Raw genomic sequence first — 25,928 nt, forward strand, 5'->3', positions numbered from 1 at the left:
GACTTGCAGATTGTCTTCCAGGTTCGAAGATAGCTCATCAATGGGTGATTGTTGTTGAGAGTGAAAAGGATCGAAAAATTCCTCTTCTGTAGAAGTAGCAGGGGTATCGACAGCATTTGACGAGGAAGGTTGACATTCATCGTACTGCGGTCGTTGCACAAAATTTTCTTCCTCATCATAAAGCATCTTCGTAGCTATTCTCTCATCAACTTCTGCACAATCCAAGTAACGCAAATTAAAAGATTTAAAAAGCCTATCATTGTCAAAAACCCCAGCGGGTCCCGTGCTTGGTTTTGGTGATTTGTAACTTGTGATGTTAGTGTTACACACCACCTCAACCTTGCTGGTCGATAGATTAAAGACTCGTCTGTTGGGTGTCCCAACAACATATCCGACTAAAATACCTTCGTCGGCTATTTCACCAAATTTTGAGTTCGTCTTTAATATCGAACATGAGGACCCGAATGGTTCGAGACCACTCAAGTTAGGCTTTCTACCATGCATAAGTTCATAACATGTTTTATTCAATCTTTTAACAGTTAAAACTCTATTAAGGATATAACAGGCTGTTGCAACAGCTTCAGCCCAGAACACCACAGGAAGTTTAGAATCAGCCAGCATGGTTCTGGCTCCTTCAATTAGCGTTCTGTTCTTCCTCTCAGCCACCCCATTTTGTTGCGGAGTATACGGAGCGCCGTACTGGTGGTATATCCCTTTCTGTAAGCAGAATATCTCCATCTGATAGTTTTTGAACTCTGTCCCATTGTCAGTCCTGATGTATTTAACCTTTTTCCCCATAATATTCTCAACCTTGGTAATCAAATTTATTACCAACTGCACCGTTTCATCCTTTGTCTTCAGGAAATATACCCAAGAATATCGAGAGAAATCATCAGTTATCACCAAGCAGTATGATGTTCCACCTAGGCTTTTTACATTCACGGGACCGAAGAGATCCATGTGAAGTAGGTCTAGGGTACTGACTATTGAATTAACCTTCTTGGTGTGATGAGATTTCTTGTGTTGCTTTCCCTTTTTGCACGATAAGCATTGGTCTTCAAAGTTGAAATTTTTCAAGGGAACACCAAGCACCAGCCCATTCTTGACAATGTAGTTCATTTTTCGAAGATGTATATGCCCCATTCTTCGATGCCATAACTCGGACTCCGATTCAGTTGCTTTTGACAGAAGACATGATTCTTCTGTTGCCATCTCAGTCGACCTCATGTCCATAACATATGTATTCTTTTCCCTTGGAGCCTTCATTACTATCCATTCCTCTGGTATCTTGAAACAAGGATACAGTACGATCGCTTCATTTTTGGTAAAGTGCACAGTGTAATCTTTGTCACAGATCTGAGATACACTCAGCAGATTATGCTTCAGCTCTTCAACGAAATTTACCTTTTCTAACTTCATTTTACCATTAGTCATCATCCCTATTCCAGTAATTCTACCTCCACTCTCTCCAGCAAAACTTACTCTACCTCCCTGAACAGGTTTCCATTCGTGTAACAAATTCTTGTTACCCGTCATGTGCCGGGAACAGCCGCTACCCACAACCCATAGATTGTTTGCAGCCCTGTTCAACTGTTCCTGCACGATTAAAGTAAAGGATTAAAATCTGGGGACCCAAGACCTATTGGTCTTGGGTCGATTAAATCTGTTAAAAGGCATCCCGTACTTTGGCTGTCCAAAGTTAGTATTAGAATAATTTCTGTAAGTCCTAAAAGGATACCTTCTAGTAGATTGACTATGAGGTCATCCAAACCTTCGTGAATTAAATGAATTATTACTAATGATTTGGTTGTTAACAGGGAAAAACTGAGATCGACTTCTTTGAAAACCTGGATTAGTCCAATATCTGAACTTTGATGAGTTTTCATTTTTACCATTATAGTAATTACTGTTAGTTCTATTCTCAGTTTTCGAAGGCCTCATACCTCTGAATCTCTGATTCAGAGGGCAATCAGCAATCAGGTGTCCTGTTTGATTGTATCTGAAACAGCTCCTGTGTTCAACTTTCGTCTCAACAGTTGTTTTAGATGTTGAGGTTGCATTACTGCCCGTTTGTCTAACATATGGTGGGACATACGGGTTTAGTGGAGAATTCTTTTCAGTTGGTTTATGTTCCTCTCCACGTTTTAGTAACACAGCCTCTTCTTTTGTCTCACTGGACTCGGATGACTTGTCCGAATTTGATGAGACAGAACTTGGAACAGAAATCTTAACACTCGAAACAGGCTTACTCGTTTCGCTTTTACTAACTTCTGGATCTTTAATCGTAACCTTAACAGGAACTGTCTGACCAATTTCAACATCAACAGATTTCTGATTACTAGGATCATAAGTATAGTTATGATTATAAGGTGGTGGAACTTCAGTATATCCAATTCCTCCCCTTTTAACTGGGGAACGTTGATCACTTACGAGGTGATCAAGTATTGCGGAGGAATTTCTAAATTGCTCAAGCTTTCTGTTTAGTTCCACCACTTTCACCTGGTAATCAACTATCTGTTTATCCCTTTTCAGCAATTAGTTTGGTTTTCTCTTCTAACACTTCATAGCTAAGATCAATTACTTGTATTTTTTCAGCTAGACTTGCTTTAAGACTTCTGATATCTTTCTCACTAGCTTTTATTTTTACCGTGTAATTTTTTTCTCTAGTTTTAGTGTAATAATGATCTTCTTTTAAGGTTTTAAATTGAGCATCCAAACTAACAAACTGATCAGTTATTGTTTTCAATTGTTCAGACAGATTTTCACATTTCGTACAAGGGAGTTTAGAACTTACCTCAGAAAGCTGATCGTTCACTTCTGCCATGTAAGCTTGATTTTCTCCAGTCACTTTCTCACTTCCTGCAGTTTTGATGTTCACCAAATTGGCCTGTTCGAACACTTCCTCAACTTGCAGATTCCAATTGTATTCCCCGTTCTGTCTGGATATCATCGCCCTATTCTCGTTACTTCCCCCATTCGGTTGTGTTGGCCTGTTCTGACTACGTTCCACTCGTTCATTTGTGCATTCTTTAGCAAAGTGTCCATTCTGTTGACAGTTATAACACCGAACCTTTGACTTATCAAACCCTGGTCTTTCACCAACGAATTTTCTACCAGTCTTCTTCATAAACCTTTTAACTCTTCTTACTATCATCGCCATCTGCCACTGCAGATCCATTTCCTCCAGATCATCAGCATCGATCTGATCATAGTCTTCGTCTAAAGTTGCAGGGTCAACAATTTTACCTTTAATGTAATTTTCGTACGAAGCAATGAAAGATGCATAGAGAGCAAACTGCTGTTCAGCAGATTTAACACTCATGGGCATCTGAGAGTAGTTGTTGTTCGGAACACTTGAAGAAAAACTACCCTTTGTTGTTTGAGGTTTAGAAGTGTTTGTTCCACCAGCTACGAAACACACATCACCGTCCATGTTGAGAGTTACATAACCATCATGAGTTGAGTTAGAGCTCGAGTCTCCCTTTGAGTAGTAAGCAGATGATTCTGACTTCGAACTTGAACTTGAATTAACTTTCGCACCATACATTCCCGGATCCTGAACCTGATCAGTTGGTGTCTCTTTTCGAACCATGTTAAGTTCAAAAGTTCGTAGTTTGTTGACTGCTGTTTCCAAGTCAATGTTGGCAAACTCTTTATCTTCTCTCATCAAGACAGTGTACATCTCCCATTTCGGTGAGAGAGCATCAAGGAGTTTTTCTACGATCTCCTCTTCTTTGTAAACAATGGAATAATTGCTGAGTTCAGTCATCAGGTGATAATATCTCGTGATGATATCATCAAGTGATTCATTCTTCAAATACTTGAACACCGAGTATTGGGTTTTGAGTAGCTTAATCTTGGATGCACGTATCCCCACATTACCTTCAAATCGGTTTTCAAGTGCTTCCCATAGCTCTCTAGCGGTTTTTTATTTCCTGAAGGTGTGAAGAATCTCTTGTGGAAGAGCCATTGTTATTGCAGCATGAGCTTTGCTTTCAGCCTCATACATCTTCTTTTCTTCCTCTTCCATCTTATTGTATTTCTTAATTTGTTCACGACCCTCATACAAAGCCGTTGGTGGAATGTATCCATCTTGAATGCACACCCACATCTTAGCATCTTGATATTTAACATACTGCTCAAACCGATCTTTCCAAGCCACGAAATCGGTTCCTTTAAGCATTTTCGGTGCCTTAGTAGCTGAACCTGATTCCACCTCCATTTTCACCAGTTCCGTAATATTTATAGAAGTCATCTTTGGAAGAAATACAAACGAGCACTCAAAGAAACCAAAAATAAAAATTTTATTCTGAACAGTACTGTAAGCGAAGTTAAACTTAACTTCGCTTAAGTCTTAACTTCGCTTGAATTCTTAACTTCACTCCTTTTTAAATTCGCCTGATTAGGCGAAGTTGTAGATAACTTCGCTTAAGTTAAGCGAACTTGTGAGATAGGCGAAGTTGTTAATAACTTCGCTTAACCTTATATCTTCGCCTAAACCCTACAAACAGTAGCGGCAACTTCGCCTGATGAACAATTGTTTTTGCAGTTTTGATTTTGACGTTTTGCGAGGTATGCGAAGGTGTAATGGGTTGTATTTGATGGTGGGAGGTGAGTAGGACACAAAAACTCGGTATATTAACGTAAACTCGTCCCGCGAATAGTCGAACGGAACGATTTCTACACCCGTGTGATAATCCCGAACCACACAATCACGAGAAAACGCTCTGATACCAATTGTAGGTTCCCAGCCGGATCTACACGGAATATCTCGTTCTACGTAGGTGCGGAATCCCTACGTAAGACGATACGAGCGTAGAAGACGATACACGTTAAACAAAATCAAACACAAGTTACAATAAACAAATAACACGTTGTATTGCAACTAGAAACACGTGATACACCGATCACTGATTACACAAATTCTAAAACAACTTCTACAAACAAGCTGTAACCTATCCGTATTTATCATACGACAACTTCGCCTAACATGTTTAGGCGAAGTTGTCACTAACTTCGCTTGTTCAACAAGTTAGCCCATATCAGGCGAACTTGTGAGACAACTTCGCTTAAATCCAAATACAAAACATACTAACTCGATTACAGACACTATATACTGAACTACTAACATCATGTACCAACATTATCGCCTAAAGATGTCGAGTCACATTCGTTGTTATGATGTTTTTAATGTGAAACATTTACTACATTATTATGGACACCCTTCTGAAGATGAGGGTGCTAATATTTAGAGGTCAAATTCTTTCTATCAAGGGGGAATGATGTGGGCCCAAGTGTAGAAAATCAGGCCATGATGTTTCTCGAGACCCTAGATCGTGCTTCCAGAGGTGTTGCATGAAAATGGGCATAAATTGGGCTACGAGTCTCCGTTTCAAGTGTACTACCATTCAAAACGACCATTGGAACGTGGGCCACTTATCCCGTTATTTTTCCGAAATAAGCCTTCTATATAGACTTTTGGGACACTTTTACGTTTTTGTCTAGTTTTTGGATTTTCTTTTAGGCTGTTGTTTGGCATGTGGTTATTTTTGTTGGCCCAAGCCCATTTTGGATGCTTTAGTAATATGTAATGTTGCCTTGTGACTGATCATTGATCATAATTTAATAAAAACAATTTGGTTGTTCAAATTTCTGCCTTTTGGGGCCGAATTTTGAGGTTTGGGAAAGGATATTCACATGTATTCAAAGAATCAACGTGATTGGCCTTTGTTTACTATTAGTACGCTACATCACTTAGTTTAGTTATTTAATCATTCTCAATAATATATTATTTCCGATTGTTTGAGCAGGGTTAGTCCCGCATTAATTCGAAATAAATAAAAATATAGAGTTGTTATTTTTCCAAAATTAACACTTCCAAAATTATTATCTCGATTTGATTTATTTTTGTCCAAATAATAAATCTCCAATACGGCGATAATATTTAGTTTACGAACTCATCGGTACGTGTGCTTTAGTGACTGTGTTCAAAATTACTAATTTGCATTTCCCGCTACGTATAACTCAGAACTGAGTCACATTTTCACCAATGTTCTCGGTATTCAATCCTCTACAATATTTAAATGGATTCATCCATGGACAATTTCTCGAATGTCGGGTTGAATATACACACGTTTAACCAAAAACGCCCACTTCATCAAAACTTATCACCAAAATTTTTTATTCGGTCTGACTTCACACATGTTTTCCTTTATATACATTCCCTTCGTTATTAGCATAAAGTAATATATTTAATTTATAGGTCTTAAATCTCATATAACCTAGTCTACGCATGTCTTAATCTAGATTATGAAATTTATAATACGTTTATTTTACCGGTTGTCACATCATGCTTGGCAATCGTTTGTGTAAATTTGTTTACAAGGAAAAATACTAGAAATGGTCATTCACTGTACATATAAGTATATAACCAAAAAAAAGGAAAAAAACAACTATGAAAGGGTCCACAAAAACTTGCATATTAAATATAATGTCAATTAGCAGATAATTTTAAAGCATATAAAAAGAAGATGATGTAGGCTATCTCATCACCACATATGACGGCACACATTAATTTAGTATGTAAGTCTCTATATATAAAGAAGATGTTGACTATCTCACCACCACATATAATGGGATTTTTAAATATAACGTCCATTGATGAGAAACATTTTAAAGTACATTGTTTTGTTTAAATTAAAATTAAAAAATGCCTAACCTTGAACTTTAATTGATTGACTTCAAATTAATATCTTCTTTCATTCAACTTATAAATAGAATCCCAAGTAGCAATTGTCTTTTAAATGGGAGATCCCAGATTCAAACATGGTCAAGAACGTAGTTTAGCATTATTAGTGGAAAATATAGTAGAAGTAGCATCTGTCGTATAAAAAATCATTTTTCATATAACCACTTACCACTTAATATTGGTGCATTATGTCAGTAGTTCAGTATCTAGTGTCTGTAATCGTGTTAGTTTGTTTTGTTTTGGTTTGTATAGGTTGTCTCACAAGTTCGCCTAATATAAGCGAACTTGTGGACAAGCGAAGTTATTGACAACTTCGCCTAGTCTGTTAGGCGAAGTTGTCGATAACTATATATGTTAGGCTACGGCTTGTGTTTGAATAAGTTTTGGGGAACGTGTTTTAGTGATTGAACATCACGTGTTAAGGGTTGCAATACAACGTGTCTTTTGAGTATTGTAACGTGTATTCGTGTTCGGTATTAACGTAGTTTACGTCTTACGCTCGTATCGTCTTACGTAGGGATTCCGCACCTAAGTAGTACGAGATACTTCCGTGTAGATCCGGCTGGGAACCTACACCTAATATATTTAATAAGCCACATGATGCTACAAGATAAATGAAGTCCGATTTTGACATCCAAGAGGGTATTCGCTTCATATATATGGTATCAGCTACATGCTAAGAACAACATATCTTTAGTTGCACTTCATGAGGGGGCTTCTTGCAATTAGCCCGCAGAGTGAGAATCAGCCAAGGGCGGGTTCCCCTTTGAAAACTAAGTATGAACACAATAACTTTGTTAAAGTGAGTTAAAGGTTAACTTTGTAGTCTTGGTTGTGTAGGCTGGTGAGCTATTGGGTAACAACATCTTGGGTTGTCTTGTGCTTTCTATTTTGGATCTGACTGCTTTGAACGCCTGATCCTTCCTTAATAGTGGTGCTTCTGTTATTTTAGGGGAAATTGTGACATTCGTCAATTTTCAAACCCGAAACCCGACCCATTTAAAATTCTCATATAGTTCGGATCCGCATTTATAATAATAATATTGTTTTCATGTCATTTTGATTTGTTTTTTTATAATTTATTATTATTATTATTATTATTATTATTATTATTATTATTATTATTATTATTATTATCTACATACTCATACAATCGTTGACTAAGTTTTCGTCATTAATTTATTTACTTCTCATGTATGTATATTAGTTATTTTCATAGTAACTTTAAGTTTTATATGTTTTGAGAATTCACTAATAGTTTTACGATTGGATTTATGAAACAACATTCATATCATGTCAATTTGTAAACTTAGATAAACAATATATAGTTTATCAAATGGAATGTGTATTACTAATAATATATAAGTTGATATAGTTACTTTTATTTATTTATTTTAACTTATTACGTTTTTAAAAATGTTTCATCCTCGTGTACCTAGACCATATTCAAGTTTTATAATCTCTTTATTTTTTCACCAATTGAGTCAAAACCATTTAATTGTCCATTATTATTGCTTAAGACTAGCATTTTAATACTTCTTGCAATTAATTCATTTTGCATTGTTGTTAACAATTTTATGGCTATATAAACCACACATCCATCTATTATTTTCCCTTGCCCAACTCATTTCTCACTTAAAGTCTATCTCACTCTCAATTGTGTTGTTGGCTTCTTGCTTCCCAATTTGTGTTAAAGTCCAAGTTTAAACAAGAAAGTTAAACTGTTCAAATGCTTCTTTATCTTTTGTTATATATTTCATCCTCAGGTAATTTATTATTTTCTGTACAACATATCATGTGATCATCACCATGCTGTCACCTTATTTTTGAAAACCTTGGTATGTTTCACTACCGCTTGTCGGCGTGTCTAATGTTTGGTTATAAAATTTTTATGTTTAAAAAAACTACCTTTTACAAAACTAATTAACCAAAATAAACTTTTCCAACATGACACTTCATCTAATCATTTCAAATATGTTAGACATAAACCCGACTGAAAATCGGGTTCATGTCCGACCAAAAACGAATCACTCGTTAAACCTGCTTTCTCAAATAATATTCAGTTCAAAAACGAACCGAACTAATTCAAATTAACTAATAAATATTATAACCTATATTTTTCCTAATACTAAAATAAATTGAATATAAATCAAGTAACTAACATGTTTTTCTTTTAACTTATAAATATAAAATAAAATGATATTTGCAACAAACTTTTTATTTAAAAATTTATAAACCGAAAATGTCAGCCATCTTTTACTTATTTTTCCTCAATCTCATTTTTATCCTAGTTATTTTATTATCCAAGGTCGCTCATTGAACTGAAATTTGTTGGTTCACTCGCTTAAGGCATCTTCGTTTATATATTCATTTCTTGCTACTTACTTAACATGTGAGTTTCTCACACCCCTTTTTTACTCTTTTATATTTTGGGTGGTAGCATATATATCCTAGAAAAACACTTAGTTTTATTTAGCCTCATTACTTCAAACTACAATTCACATCATGAACTTGTGTGATATTCCCCATTTTCGGGTCAATTTGTATTTCTTTTTATTATGAAAACCAGCTAGTTTTGTATCCAGAACCTTTCAATAATATAAAAATGATGAATTTTGTGTTACATATTTGTTTTATGGTTGTCGGATCTTAAAAACATCTTTTACAACCCTTAAAATGCCCTAAAACGCTCAAAACGAACTTCATGGACTAAAACCGCCAAAGTTGAAAAATCAGATTTTTCACTCCGTGACCTTAGCGCCGTGCTAGGGTCAAGGGTAGAGACCTTAGTGTCGCGCTAAGGGGCTCTGCAGCAGCAATAACGATTTTTTTTTTGTGTTGTTTGACTCCTTTTTCTCTACCCATTTGTATGCAAACACTTGAATTAAATCCCATGCATGACTCATTCAACTTACCTTATAAATACAAGCCTATTCCATTAATTTTTCCCTGCTCATTTCATCAAATCTCTCTCTCAATCTAAGATTTCTAAGGTTATTATTCAAGTTCTTGATAGTTTGACTTTCCAAAGTCAAACTGAGTTTAATCTTACATTCTACCTAACTTCTTAGTATTTAAAGTTTGTTGTTGCAACATATATATATATATGTATATATATATATACCCCTTGTTTCCTTCGGCTTTCACTTCTTCGGTCATGGTCGGTTGAAGTGTCGTGCTACAGGGCAAGGCTCCATGGAAGACTATTATAGTCCTTGATAAACACCTTAAATTTAAACTCTAATTTATGCTTTAATTTTGTTTATGCTTATTAAGATTGTTTAATCCTTACATAATTCTAGTTCCAAATCGTTTTTAATAGTTCAATGGTATTGGGTATGTGGCCACCATTTTCGGTTTCATCCCGAGTCAAGAGCCAAACCAAAACCGAACTTTTTTTTAATACTTTATTGTTAACATATTGTATGAATGATTTAAGTATTATTATTTTTAAGTTTATTTTAATGAGTTCTATAGTATTGGATATGTGGCAACCATCCTCGGTTTTATTCCGAGTCAAGGACCGAACCGAAACCGAACTCTTGTCTTATTCCGGGTCAAGGACCGAACCAAGACCGAACTAAACCGAGTTCACTCGCTTAAGACACACTAGTGTGTTTGGGCCAATCTCATATTTTCTCTAAATCTATATTATAAACTAATTTTAAGTGTTTTCTCAAAACACTTGGTATCTTGGATCTAACTTGATCTGATAACAAGTTTGGACCGACAAAACCAAACACTCGCTTAACGGATGTCGAGGTTCTTCTTAATAGAACTACAAACTTGGTTAAGCTTCTTTTGATTTCATTGAGTTATCTCATAACATTTTGGAATCTCGGCTTCGAGTTTGACCAATTATCAAGACTCGAACCGACAAATCCGAACACTCGTAAAATCTCGTTTTGGTATCTATTTAACTTTGCAATATTGAAATTATGCCTAAATATTTACTAAACAAAGGTTAAGTAAAAACTAATGAATGGAATACCGAGACCCGACTTCGAGTAAACTTACTTTTCTAAAACCATTACTTTAATTCTAATGTATTTACATTTTAACCTTCAAACTTTAATTATATATTTTACTTGTCAAGTTATTTTATTTTAAAAATCAAGACCTTTTTAATCTAGGTTTTGCCCGTTGAACTTACCCTCCCCCCATTTTATCGCAAACTATCCTTCAAGTTACTTATTTCACGTGAGTACATTTCATCTCCCGTTTTCATTTTTATACTTTGGGGTAACATGCATACTTATTCAAAACAAGAATGGTTTATAACACTCTATTCTCAAACCACAAACTCTAGAGTTTATGATACTTAGAATATTTACTCTATTGTGTGTTATATGTTTCATATGCTTTAGGTGCATGAGTTTTTATTTTTATATTGTTACGGAGCCTTAATATGTATGATTATATACACCTTAACTACTTTATCCTTGTGCTAGTAGAATAGGGCCTCATTATCCGAGTATGTCGGTTGTTTTAGATTAGAAAGGATCCTCATTTACTTATGATTTATATAATGCAATTGTTGCTTTTATTTATAGTCTTCATTTGTGGATTTCGCCTCATATTATATATACTCAAAAACTATGAAATTGCTCACCAACATATGTATTGACAAATATTATTTTATGCATTGTTACACGTTTGATTTTTGGTTGATTGGAGTTCAAAGATGCTATTTTATTTTGAGACCGTTTAAGTTATTAGAAGAATGAACAATTAAATTCTGATATTTGGTGTTGTTATGTATGAACAAGATGTATTACTTTTGTGATTGAATGAAATTAACGAGTTATTTAAATATTGTCACTTTAATAGTGTCATGTGTTCATGGGCAATCCGTTGCACCCCGACATGTTCCGCCGCCTTTGGTCGGGGTGTGACAACTTGTGTGTTAGTACTTTCTTGTATGAATTATGCCTTATTGTTGATTTGTTTTTATTATTATTGAATAGCCATAGTAGCCTCAATAAGTATGATCATACGCCCCCTTACTATTTAGACTATATGTCAAGTAGAAAAGGCATCATCGATATTTTTACATATTTCATTACTTGCTTGTTTAATATGCATGTTTATGGAATTGTATAGATTTTGCCTCATGTTATATTATATCAAACTTGTAAAAAATTGAACAACTATTTTTAATTGACTTTTATTTTATATATATGCTACAGAATGTGTGATGAAATTATCAAGACAAAGACACTAGATTGCCTTAGGTTATTCTAAATAAAATGATGTAATAGTTAGTTTGCTTTCTTATGATATTATTTCCATTTCAAACTTGTGTACTTGAGATTTAATATGATAATGATGATATTTCCGCTTTAATATTAGTCACATGTGTTTTGAGCAATCTATACGTTACTATGCCCTGGCATTTTGCTGTCAGTTGGGGTGTGACAGAATTAGTTTGACCTTCCCTTTTGGATCTCTTCTTTAGGTGTTCCATAGGCTATTTTGTGCTTCATAGCACTTTACCTATGTATTCGAGTTACTTGTTTCTTATTATGGATGACTTTCCCTCAACTGTAGAGAGAACTCTTCCTCATCCACTGTTTTGACCTCTTTATTGTTTTCCTTAGTGACCATCCACTATGCCTAAAGAGGTTCTTTCATGCTGAATATATCTTTCCTATTAAGAGGCCCATAAAGGCCCCCGTTGGAGTGTATTTAAGATTACCCACGTCACCGGTCCCAGTCAGGCCTAGGCGAGTGATATTGGCTTGGTTCGGCCTTATATTCCACTTAAGGGCTGTTTAGTTCATTCAGATATGAATGAGTCAAATCTGAATAAGCCTATTTCCCATTAAGCAACAAAATGAGTCTAACTGATTCAAACATAATTTTAACTGTTCAGATGTATTTCTGTTTAGAACCATACATGTTGAAGTTTGAATGAATAAAATGTTTCCATCTGAATGGTACCATTTAGATGTAAACAAATAACCCTTAATCTGTTCACTTTTTCCTCTGTTAGGTTGGATCGAACAAGTTGTTTTTTCTTGCCATTAAAAGGTGGTTAATCAAGAGCTTCCCCTTGAGCTTAGCGCCCATCAAATAAGCAATCTTAACCATCAAGAAGTTTTAGCCTATAAGTATTGAAATTCAAATTATCTTCCTTATTTCATTATCCCAATTTTACCGACGTTCATTTTTTTAATGTTTTTGTTGCTTAACTTTATTTGTTTCTTTATTTTGTTAGGTTAGTACTTGTATATTTTTGTTGCTGAAATGGATTTGATTTTTTACTTTGAGTGCTGATTCACTTACTTGTTTTGAGTGTTTTGAGTGTTTTCTTGTGATCGAATGGCTTATGAGTGACGCTTTTGTCTTGAAAGCCCCTTTATATGAGATTCATGGTTAGTAGTTAGTACATATATGTGGTGGAAGGCTCCGATGATAGTGAAGAGTATAATGAAGAGTAGAAAAATCCTGAGAGAGTCGTTCAATTTCCTTAGGAGTCCTCCAAGATGAAGAGGAAGCAAGTTGTCAAAGCTTCTATCCCTTTGCGTTCTTCTAAGTGCTTGCGTAAGAGAAAAGTTGTCTAGTAGCTGGACATGCATGTTGTGGACTCCGAATCTGATCATGCCATTAACAATAACTTTTTATTGAAAGATAATAACAATGATGATGATGCCACGTGATTTTTTGACCCTGTTGTTTTAACCCCATTGAGATCACAGAGAGTCTTCGAGCTCCGCTTGTCTACATGTGCCCTCATGGGACTATTTCTATCAAGGAAACCTTCCTTGAACCCCTTGTCTGTACGGAACTTGTGATTAATTTGGCCCACACAAGTGAACAATATAGGGTTCGAGAGTTTGATGGGGTCATCACAGTATGTGGGGGGAGGCAGTAGTTGGGCGTTTGATGACTTATTCTTATCTCAGTGTTTGTTCTGATGGTCAAGTGTGTGTGTTATACAAGCGCCTTAGTGATAATCAGTAGGTCGAATCTCAGTTGCAGGCTCACGATGATGGTTTTGAGTGGGAGAAGAAGATAATTAAGGATGTTACAACTAACTTTGTGAATCGACTTGACGTGATGTTGCAGCCCAAGAGAGGGCATGGTTACTTCGTGACAGGTTTAGGCAGATGGAGTCGCACCCCAAATTGGGGCCTAGAAGTGTGATCAATAGTTGGTACATGTTTTATAAATATATATCAGAGTTGTGGGTTATTTAGCGGAAGACTTTGTTTATAAGAAAATATTTATTTATTACGATAACTTCTCGAATAATAAATGCTCGAGTGTTTGTTTTACATATCTTGTTTATCTTTTTACAATATTTTAATAATAATAACTGAGTTATCTTCATATAACGAGCATCTAATTTCATTAGTGACTCTAAATCCTTGTTAGATGTGCTGAACTTGATTCCCTAAATTGTGGGGGAAAATAAGTCAGCTATATGCTGGTGAACACGTTGACACTGAAATATTTTATATACTCCCTCCGTCTCATTTTAAATGTCATGGGACCCAAAACACACAAATTAAGAAATGTTTGATCATTTTATTTTATGAGCTGTAAAATGACAATAATGTCCTTTAATTTATTATGGCTAAAAACCATTTTTCTTCCTTGGCTAAAAAATGGCATTTAATAGTAAGGGCACAATTGGAAATTGAATTTATATGTATAGAAATGACATTTAAATTAGGACAACGAAAAATGGAAAAATGGACATTTAAAATGGGATGGAGGGAGTACTTAATTACTCCATCGGGTATCTTATGACCCGAACCATCGTGGCACAGGAAATAACTAAGTTTTAACATTCTGAAAGCTCAACTCGAAACTGCTCGGAAAACACCGCGGAGTTCGAGAACTTAGCAACTACCAATATACATAGATTATTCCCCACTCGAATATTACTTAGATCCGGCCCAACGTGGCAGAGAAATAACCAAGTGTGTTGAGGTGTGCCCACCATCTACCCACATATGAAAGGATCCAGACAAACTTATACAATATCCTGAGGTCGAACAATTACCTTTGTTTATAAAATTTTAGAGATACTTAATCTCATGTAAACATTTGTAAGACTTGATTAAAGAGTTATAAAAGTTTAAGCGTATTCACGTTTGTAAAGAGTTTAGACGTGTTCACCATTGTTATGATAAATGTGTCTCACTGAATTATGTTTGATCGTTACCACGGACCTATAGTACGAGAATAACCTTTTGTAAATAACTAGATTAACGATCTAGCTGTATACCTTTATTCTATTTGCAAAACCTTACCTTGATGAAAATTTCTTTATAAAATATACTGACCTTTAGTCCCTTTTTGTTTTTCATTCATATGCTACGTTTCTTCTTCATGAAGAAACGTATATGTACCGGGTTTCCTCCTCAAGAAGAAGCATTATATAAAATGATATTTTAACTATACCCTTGACTTATAATAACTATATTTTAACTTATCTATAATGATCAAGGTATGGGCTATACCCCCGACTAAGATCTTAATCAAATATAATAAAATAATCGGGCAGAACCCCTAACTTGTATGGCTATTTTATAAGAAAAACCTAGGCTTTATAAGGCAACACTCATACTTATCGTCAGGTATTTGGGAGACTAGGCTGACATAACTTTTACTAGTTGCACGTACTTCGAGAAAACGAACAATTATGAACATCAATATCATGGCACGCACTTTAAGGCAATGTGTGTGATTAGAGGTGTGATGGATGAAATTGGGGATCACTTTGTGGCCTCCTTTTGTAGGCAAAACTTTGTGTTCCGTGACGTATCGTGACAGAATTTGAACTAGGTCATCGCGTTGTGCGACAAACCTCTTAACTGCTTTTGAGTATTATATTTCATCGCGTATCACGATGGAGACTTGTGATGGCCATCGCGTAGCGCGACGCCGCCCACTAGGTTTGATGTGTCACGCCTAGACCTGCCACGTGTTGCCACGTGGTGACACGTGGCTTGTTGTGTTGCCAAGTGGTTGGACACGTGTCACACTAACGTGGTGACTACGTTGCTAAGCGCGTCGAGGGAATTGGTGGGTTCGTCGCGTAGCGCGAGACCTCCCATTACTGGATTTTAAAATGCTCCTGTTGCATATAGCGGCGAGTTTTTTTTTATCTTTCGCGTAGCCCGACGGGTAATCTATAAAATTTCCATTTTAGTCCTTTGACTTCTGAAATTGACATATTTGGCCCAAAATTTTAGTGATGTTATAGATGGTCCATTGTCTTCTTCGATGTCCAAAGTTTCGTGTTCCATTGGCTCATTTGCTGAAGGAGAATATCCGATGGGTGATACATATCGACCTCCAATTTGGGTATCACAACTCGATTAAAGGTAAGGCCATTTAAGAAACCTCTCATTAACCCTGATCGGCTGTTGACTAAGGCTACTCAATTCTTTGATACTGCATCTTTTCCATTCTTGAGCGACTTGGTTGCCCTCGTTGATTGGCCTTTACTGGCAACCCAAGCTCTAAGGCCTGTTGGGTATGAAAATCACTTGAATCATTTGCTGCATTTGGTAAGCAGGGTAGTAGTAAAACAAGTCAAACTCGTGCTCTTTAAAATGTTGCCTCAGTCTTATGCTCAGGCTAATAGAAGGTTGTTTCCGATATTGGGAGTCATGCGAGAGGCTACCTCCTCCACTAAAGGCCCACTCTATGCAAAAAGTTGTGGTATGTATGAAGGATCTCGAGGAGGGCAAAGAAAAAAAACCAAGAAGGCGTAGATGCTAGGGGCACTATGCTCGCATGGTGTTTCATAAAGAACTCATATTAGTCACAAACTGGTGTATACAAAATCCAACAATTCATGCGTGGTATTGGTGAATCAACAAGAACATTAATCAAGAACACAAAGAACTCAATTAATATATCTCCAAAACCTTTCTTGCATTCATAAATTGTTCGTTCGTAAAATATTACAATGGAAACGCACAATTGCTCATACTTTGAACCCTACAAGCCTCATTTTATATATACCCCACATGTACAAGAAATGACTAATTACACACACACACACACATATATATATATACACGATGTAAGGATGAAATAACGTGCTTTAAGTGTTTTATATTGTGTGTTTTACTTGTTTATATGTATCGAACACAAGTATTTTGATTGGTTTTATGTTTACAGGTGATTGGAGCTTAGAAGAGCTTAAATGAGCGAATTTGGAGCATTCATGATGGAGTGGAAATGAAAATGATGATATATGATAAGATAGAGAATTGAAATACGAAAACGTGGCCGCAAACGGAGAAGAAAACGGAGTTAAAATGAAGATTTTATGAAGAAAAAGGTGTTTTGGTGCAGTAGCAGCCGTAAGGCAGTGACCAGCGGCCCTAGCTTACGGCCTGCCAGGCCGTAAGCTACGGTGGTCAGGCCGTAAGCTACGGCCGGGTCTAATGGAAAATCGTTTGTTCTTGTTTTTATTCCATATTTATGCCCAATTAAACCCTAAATCGATTATGCTTCATACCCTGACATCCTTTGGCGATTTTGGGGCCATTTTCCACCATCAAAACACCTTCAAATCATCATAATCATCCATGTTATCATCATCTCAACCAAGAATCAAGATTTCCAAGATGCTTATGCTAGGCTAAAGCTGCTGTGACCATCCTCGGGTGTAGGGTTGTGTTTGTGGTTAGACCTTTTGGCATTTTGAACCTTAATATTAGATTTGGATTTGGTTAATCATTCGGTTAGTTGAATCTTGACGTTTGTTTGTGTGCTTAAACAGTTTTTCGTAATTGAATGCTTAAGATTGTATCAGTTAATTGGTTTGAGGTCATCAACATTTAGGATTGAGTTCTTATCGTCATTGACTCGTTTATCATTAACCATAGCATTGATTTCATTCATCAATACCTAAAACTGGTAATCAATTAGATTATTATTTAGTTGTGCCAATTGTTCGGATTAAGTTTTGACAATCAGCATCGCCAAATATTTAGTCTTTTGCTTATTAATTCAAACAAAGAGATGTTTAATTACTTGTCCAACTTTCTTCACAGCCTGAAACCTGGAGATTGATTATTTCCTCATAACTGCTTACAAATCAAAGTAACATTGTTTTTGCTTAACAAATCTTTCAAACTGCTTGACATCGTCTGCCCACTTAGTTTAATATTTTATAAATTATGACTCTGATTAGCATTTTCCACTGATTCCCTGTGGATTCGACACCTTACTTGCTCTAGCTAGTAAATGTATTTTATAAATGTTTTTGATTAATCTTTCGACATCGATCAATATATATTTGCCCCTATCTAGCCATTGCAACACTTCAACCCGCATGCTCTCTTAAGCGAAACAAACACATTCGCTGTAATCTCATACATTAAAAATGATTCATCAACAGCTTTATTGTATAAATATACCCGTAGTTAAAAATAACTTTTGTGCTACTGCATGTAACACAATTTGAAACACCTAAGCCTGAGCTGGTTACACATCAGCACCATATAAGTCAAAAAAGTATCACGATCCTTGTGGTCACAATAAGAATTGTATGAACACCAAACACTAAATGCTGTAAGAGAGGGCAACAAACCATCTGCACGTGCACACCGACACACAACACCAACAAACCCGCGGACCAACGGTTAATAACCAAGAAGAGCCGTAAAACACAAGTTGAAACTTTAATTAGTATGACTAGTAAAATAATTTTTAATACCACAGTCTACGACTCCTAAAGATAGAAACAAAATTGCTTACGTATTACCAATTAACAATTGTATATCGCGTAACATCTTACATCATTATAGAAGAACGTTATTCAATATTATTGTCTGGTTCCACTTCAAAGTGCATGACTAAAATATATTATTTTATCATGTATTACGATTTAAGTTGTTTAATTAAGTCAAATCAAGAGAGCCGCAAAACTCAAGTTGTAACTTTAATTAATTAGCACAATTGGTTAATAATTTATACCAAAGTCTACGGTTCCTTATAATACTAACGAAATAGCTTACGAATCACCAATTAATTAAACAGTTGTATAAATTAATGTTTTCAAATAAAAACGACAGGAGGCCCTTACCGTATATGGACCTCTCGAAACCTTTCAAATTGTTAGTATATATAGATAGACATGTCTGATACAAAGGCATACAAACCTTAACTCGACTAGCTCTCTCACACACAAACATAAAGATGTATGATGAGAGAGAAAGAGAGTGTCACCCTTTGTTAAGAGGAGGTGAGAGAGATGAGGACCACCAAAATGGAAGGTTACGCTCATCAGAAATGGATACCTTAACAAGCCTATGTGAGGTCATCCTTCAACCACTCCCTTTGAATGCCCTTGATGATCATGGACACAAAATCGAAGAATCCGTCCAGTCGTTCTCCGCTGTTTCTGGTTCTCAATATCATGTTCCAAACAAGGTAATTACATGATAAACGAACATTTAAACATGTATGTTTATGTGCATATACTCTATATCTTAGTTCGTGTTTTGTTTAGTTTATGAACACAGGTATCTTTAATTTTAGTTCTTGTTTAATTTGTTTACAAACGCGTATGTTTATGTGCACATGCTCTATTTTAGTTAGGAGTAGGGTTGGCCGTCCCATGGGAAAATTTGTACTATTATATTGTAAAAATCCCGTCCCCTGGGAAAATTTCCACTGATCTTAGTTCTAGTTCTCTTTATAAGCGCTTATGTTTATGCCCATACACTCTATTTTAGTTCTTATTTTGTTTACAAACGCATATGTTTATATCCTTATACACTATATGTGTTCTTATTTTGTTTACAAACACGTATGTTTATGTGCTCTATTTTAGTTCTTGTTTTGCTTACAAAATGTTTGAATATGAAATTACAGGTAGCTAAGATTTTGGAGAAAAGAGGGTTTTTTGAAGCAGTGATGATGGTGAGATTGGTTTTGAAGCTTCTTTCCACCAGGCTTGGTACCCTTTTAGTTGCTGGTTCTCTGTGCTTATCTTATAAGTGGCCATACATAAACAAATTCTCTGAAATCCCATTACACAAAAGAGAAAAGATTGTGCAGAAATGGTTCAAGCATAGCTTCCTAACACCCATCAGACTTGGATTTGTGTTCATCAAAAGTCTGTGCGCTTTTGTCTTCTTTTCTCAGGTGATTGATCTTCCCTTAACTTTCATGGTCTGATTTTCTTATCACCAAGTGCAACTAGACTCTGGTAAACTCCTAAAAGCTTATCACTCACATACAACCTACGTACCTTACCTAAGTTCGAATCTCCTTTACAGTTGTGTTGCCTATATTTCAGAGCGTTCACATGAGTCTAGATTCAAAATTGAACACCACAAATGAATATGCTGAAAATAATAAATAATAAGGGATATGTAAGGCTATTACTATTTCAGTGTATGCATTTAATGAAGCTGTTAGATATCGTCAGAAATCCTAGTTTTATACGATAAAAGTTCTTTTTCATCAAAGTTAGGTACGTGGGTGACGTTGGCTCAACTCTTTTATGTATATTTTTTTAAAGATTTTTGTGAATTGTTATTTATCTTGTCTCTTTCCATAGTGATGACTAAAAACTTTTATTAAATACGTCCTCCATAGTCGTTTTCATTAAAGTAGTAACTTTTAACGTGTTGGTCAGGCAGGACTTATTAAGGTTTCTCATTAAAGATTGAAATATAAGTTTATCAAAACTATTAAATAATGGTCCTGATCTCTGAAGTAGACCCTTGATTAATTATTTAATTGTATCCTATGATAATCATTTTATTAAAACAATATAAAAAACCTATTTTGAAGGATTGTTATGTCAATTCAAGTTTAATATTCAATCCAAAGAAATGTAACAACACAAACATACACATTTTGCCGTATTTCTTCTTTTTTTAACTATGATACAACACTTACGTATGCAACCATATAAATTACCCAATTTTTTTCTAATCATATCTAGCAAACAAGTGAATTAATGTTGTGACATGTATATATAGTTCTTTCACTGAAGTTTACATATCCAAAGAATCATGTTCTTTTAGAGGTTACATTTCACTGCTACGAAATTGGTATTCAGGATCGAAGAATGCGGTCGTAAATGCCCAGTTTTGTAGCAGTGAACTAGACATGTAAAAGTAGTTTATATATGATCTTTTAGCTGACACGAGATCCTGAAAATGTCCAACAGGCCAATGAAAAATCAAGCAATCCTTCATGGGAAGCCATCGGCTACCACGTAGACACTAATGAAGAACCCTCCAACGATCAAAAGGAGCGGCCGTTACAGAAAGGAATGGTGGAAACCATGAACGAAACCGATCATACACTTGTGACTTCCCTTATGCAAAAAGGCCTAGACATGACAGAAAATCTAAAAGAAAACATCTGCAAAATCAAATGTGATGTGGTAATTGTTGGCTCGGGTTGTGGGGGAGGTGTTGCAGCGGCAGTACTCGCAAAATCTGGCAAGAAAGTGGTGCTTCTTGAAAAAGGGAATTATTTCAGCCAAACCGATTATTCTAAACTCGAAGGCCCTTCTCTAGATCAACTCTATGAAGCCGGAAGTATACTTCCGACACTCGATGGAAAACTAATGATCCAAGCAGCATCCACTGTTGGTGGTGGCTCAGCGGTCAATTGGTCGGCATGTATCAAGACACCGCCATCTGTTCTTAAAGAATGGGCAGAAGACCACAAGATAGAGCTGTATGGAACCCATGAATACACTCTTGCAATGAACAAAGTGTGTGAAAGAATCGGTGTTACTGAAAAGTGTAATAATGAAAGCTTCCAAAATCAAGTTCTCCGTAAAGGGTGTGAGAATCTTGGTTTGAAAGTAGAAGCCGTCCCACAAAACTCATCGGAAGATCATTACTGTGGTTCGTGTTGCTTCGGGTGCAGATCTGGAGACAAAAAGGGAACCGATTCGACTTGGTTGGTTGATGCAATTGATCATGGAGCGGTGATCATAACCGGATGTAAAGCCGAGAAGTTTTTATTAGTTGAAAACCATCAAGATACGCGAAGAAAGAAATGTTTAGGGGTGTTTTCACAAGTTTTAAATCCAAAGATTTCGAAAAGACTGCAGATCAAAGCAAAAGTGACGATTTCTGCTTGTGGGTCACTTATGACACCGCCTTTGATGATATCAAGTGGGCTAAAGAACCCGAATATTGGCAGAAATCTTCACCTTCATCCTGTTTTAATGGCATGGGGATACTTTCCAGATAAGGACACAAATTTGTCTGGTAAAAGCTTCCAAGGTGCGATTTTAACGTCGGTTCATAAATCAGAGTTTGATGAGAATTACATATTGGAAGTTCCTGCACTTGCGCCAGGGACTTTTGCAGCACTATGTCCATGGGAGTCCGGGAAAGATTTTAAAGAAAGAATGCTGAAATACTCGCGAACAGCTCATGTGTTCTCATTGGTTCGAGATTATGGATCTGGTGAAGTGAAATCAGCCGGAAGGATAAACTACAGTTTGCATAAATCAGATAAAGAAAGCCTCAAGAACGGGTTGAGACAAGCGATTAGAGTCTTAATTGCGGCTGGAGCGGTTGAAGTGGGAACTCAAAGGTCTGATGGTCAGAGGTTTAAGTGTAAGGGAACTAGTGAGAAAGATATAGAACAGTTCTTGGAGACAGTAGATGCGAAAGACGGGCCATTGTCAATGGTGAAAGATTGGAATATTTATACTTCTGCTCATCAAATGGGGAGTTGCAGAATGGGAATAAGTGAGAAGGAAGGCGCGGTTGATGGAAATGGTGAGAGTTGGGAAGCTGAGGGGCTTTATGTTTGTGATGCAAGTGTTTTTCCATCGGCGGTTGGTGTTAACCCGATGATTACAATCCAGTCGACGGCTTACTGCCTTGCACAAAGAATTGCAGATAGCTTTAATTGAAAATTTGTGTGTAGTGCCAAAGTGTATTCAGTATGAAGACTTGAGTGTGCTATATTCATATGGGTTTTTAATTAAATTCTTAAATAATACTGTAGGATCTTTGGTATTAATTTATAAAATTCTGGTTTGTTATGTTATTGATCATTACAAGAATCAACCAAGTTTAAATAGAATACAAAAGTACAGAACGTAACACAATCAAAGGCTGGATTATAGGCTGAGTAAAAGGAAAGAAATATGGGTCAATAATTGGTAAAATACTTTCTCACAATATTCCCCCTCAAGTTGGAGCGTGAAGATTACGAACGCCCAACTTGACAAGGAGCGTCTGCAACTGCTTTGATCCAAGCGCTTCGGTCAACAAATCCGCAACCTGGAGCATGGTGATGATGTGAAGTGGTTCAATTTCTTTTGACTCAACTCGTTCACGAACAAAATAACAATCCATCTCAACGTGTTTAGTTCGTTTGTGGAAGACCGGATTATTTGCAATGTGTTTAACCGCAAGGTTGTCACAGAAGATAGTAGTCGGTGCGGTTTTAGGGGTATTGAGATCCTTAAGAAGCCACCTCATCCAAAGTATTTCACTAACAGCAGTGGCCATGGCTCGATATTCGGCTTCTTTAGATGACCAAGACACAACCGATTGCTTTTTGGATTTCCAAGACACAAGTGCACCTCCAATGAGGAGGAGGTATTCGGTCCTCGACCTTCTAGTGATAGGACAATCAAGCCAATCTGAATCAGTATAAGCGACTAGATTGCTTCCCCCTTTCTTCGGAAGTAAAATGCCTTGACCGGCTGTGGCTTTTAGGTACCTAAGTACTCTAGTCGCTGAATTGAGATGGCTTTGACGAGGATCAGCCACAAACTGACTTAAAATACCGAAAAAGTGTGCAATTTTGGGACGAGTGACTTGAATATAAAGTAATCTTCCAACCAATCGCCTATAATGACGCGCCACAACTCGGTCTTCTTCTTATCCAATCTATAACTTCATATTTTGTTCCATAGGCATAGGACTCGGGCGACATCCAAGCATACCAGCATCTTCAAGAATATCAAGACTGTACTTTCTTTGACTAAGGACCATCCCTTCTGCCATTCGAGCGACTTCAATACCCAAGAAGTATTTGAGATTTCCAAGGTCTTTGATGCTAAAACGTTTATCTAGAAAGTTCTTTGTTTCGTTTATTTTGTTGGGGTTTTCTCCCACCAAAATCACATCATCAACATATATCAAGACAGCAACAAATGTTTCTCACTCTCTGAGAATGAATAAGGAGTGATCCACCTTGGACTGTCGGAACCCACCTTCAAGAAGGCTGTCGTGAACTTTTGGTACCAATTCCTCGAGGCTTGTTTGAGACCATACAACGACTTTCTCAATCGACACACTTTGTTTCCCTTTTCTTTATCGAAGCCTTGAGGGATTTTCATATAGACTTCCTCATGCAAGTCACCATGAAGAAATGCATTGTTCACGTCCAATTGGTGAACCGGCCAATTTCTTTTCACAGCCACTGCCAAGATAGTTCGAACCGTAACTAACTTTGCAACAGGCGCAAAAGAATCATGGAAGTCAATCCCTTCCAATTGCATGAAGCCCTTGGCAACCAACCGATCCTTGTAGCTTTCGATGTCCCCATTTGGTTTGTACTTGACTTTATATACCCATTTGGAATCAATGGATTTCTTCCTCTTGGGTAAATCTTCTAGAGTCCACATTCCGTTCATTTCAAGAGCTTCTATCTCATGTTTCATGGATGTCCTCCAATTTTCATTTTGTATGGCCTGATGAAAAGTCATAGGCTCATCGTTATTTTCAATGTCCGATAAAAAAAACTTTGTGGGTTGGAGAAAATTTATCATAAGAAACATAGTGGGACATAGGGTGTACCGTTGAGGAGCGTTGATCAGAATCGGAAGGTGCATGGCCGAGGGATGGTCGGAGTGTTACATCATACCCAACAAGACGTTTTGATCTTGCCCTTTCTCTTCTTTCTCTGACAACTAGTTCAGTGTTCAATGGTTCGGTTTCGTTGGTTTGGGTTTCGATCGGTTCCGGTTCTGAATCCACCAGTTCAATGTTTTTGTTTCCAGAGTTCACGGGTTCAGTGAACTCGGTATCAATGCCTTCCGGTTCAGAATCCACCGATTCAATTGGTTCTATCCCACCTTTTCTTAAATCAGTTTCTGCCTCATTGTCTTCTATGCCATATGCAACGGAATTAGACCCTTCATTATAATCACCATAATACCAAGGTGGGAAGCTAAAAATACCATCATCTTTGTTTGAGCAGCAGGTTTTATCGCCTTTGTATGGTAATATGTTTTCAACGAACTTAACATCCATTGAAATAATGATCTTGTTTTCCTGTGTATCGAAAACTTTGTAACATTTCGTTCCAATGGGGTAACCGAGAAACACCGTGGGTTTCTTCCTTTCTTCGAGCTTGTCTCCACCTGTATCCGTGTTTCTGTAGTAAGAGAGACAACCAAAAACTCTTAAGTAGTTAATATTCGGTTTTTCCTTATACATTATTTCATATGGGGTTTGATTGTCTATGGCCTTCGACAGGAGACGATTGATTAGATGAGCAGTGGTTAAAATACACTCCCCCCCCATAACCTTTTTTGAAAGCTCGCCTCAAATCTAAGTGACCGGGCTGTTTCCAGAAGGTGTCGACGCTTCCTTTCCACAACGCCATTTTGTTGGGGCGTGTGTGGACACGTGGTTTCAAGAAGAATACCACATTTGGCGTAAAAATTGGTCATACGGTTGGAGGTAAACTCCCCACCGTTGTCACACCGAATGCGCTTTATGGTCTTTGAAAATTGGGTTTTGACAAACTGGTGAAAGTAAATGAGCCAATCACTGGCCTCATTTTGGTGTTTTAATAAAAAAAACCCAAACAGCCCGACTATAGTCATCATCAATAGTAAGAAAATATATCGAGTGGTTAAGTGAGGGGTTCTATATTTCCCTCATATGTCACAATGCAAGATCTCAAAACAATCTTCAGTTTTAATAGAACTAACAGGAAAGGGCAATCTTTTATGTTTAGCTTTAACACAAGAATCACAAAAAAACATACTAGTCTTTGAAGGAAAATCAATAAAATCAAAATGTGAAAGTTTTTCTTGAGATGCGTGTCCCAAACGTCCAAAGTCACCATCGTCGCCTTTCTTTCACTACCCACCATGTCCACCTCGTAAAGACCATCTTTTCACTCAGTCACTCCAATCAATATCTTCGTGCTCAAGTCCTGCATGACACAAAATGTAGGGAAGAAGGTTACA

General features: G+C 36.6%; 1 protein-coding gene across 1 annotated transcript; it reads left to right on the forward strand.

Moving 5' to 3' along the window:
* The first annotated feature begins 18,851 nt into the window (after nucleotides 1-18,851).
* Nucleotides 18,852-22,731, forward strand: LOC143535758 (long-chain-alcohol oxidase FAO1-like). The gene is made up of 3 exons (XM_077029924.1): nucleotides 18,852-19,156; nucleotides 19,601-19,873; nucleotides 20,910-22,731. The coding sequence occupies exons 1-3, from the start codon at nucleotides 18,923-18,925 to the stop codon at nucleotides 22,623-22,625; spliced, it is 2,223 nt and encodes a 740-aa protein (XP_076886039.1). The 5' UTR covers nucleotides 18,852-18,922; the 3' UTR covers nucleotides 22,626-22,731.
* Nucleotides 22,732-25,928: the final 3,197 nt, after the last annotated feature.

This window comes from Bidens hawaiensis, unplaced genomic scaffold (assembly GCF_021521415.1).
Source record: "Bidens hawaiensis isolate Kalapana, Puna unplaced genomic scaffold, B.hawaiensis_p1.1 tig00010600_1, whole genome shotgun sequence".
NCBI lineage: Eukaryota > Viridiplantae > Streptophyta > Magnoliopsida > Asterales > Asteraceae > Bidens > Bidens hawaiensis.

What these genes read in the sequence shown, in the direction of transcription:
- LOC143535758 (XM_077029924.1), top strand. Translation starts at nt 18,923, where the DNA reads ATGTATGATGAGAGAGAAAGAGAGTGTCACCCTTTGTTAAGAGGAGGT. An exon ending in AATATCATGTTCCAAACAAG is followed by an intron (nt 19,157 to 19,600) that starts GTAATTACATGA and finishes ATGAAATTACAG; the next exon opens with GTAGCTAAGATTTTGGAGAA. An exon ending in CTTTTGTCTTCTTTTCTCAG is followed by an intron (nt 19,874 to 20,909) that starts GTGATTGATCTT and finishes AATGTCCAACAG; the next exon opens with GCCAATGAAAAATCAAGCAA.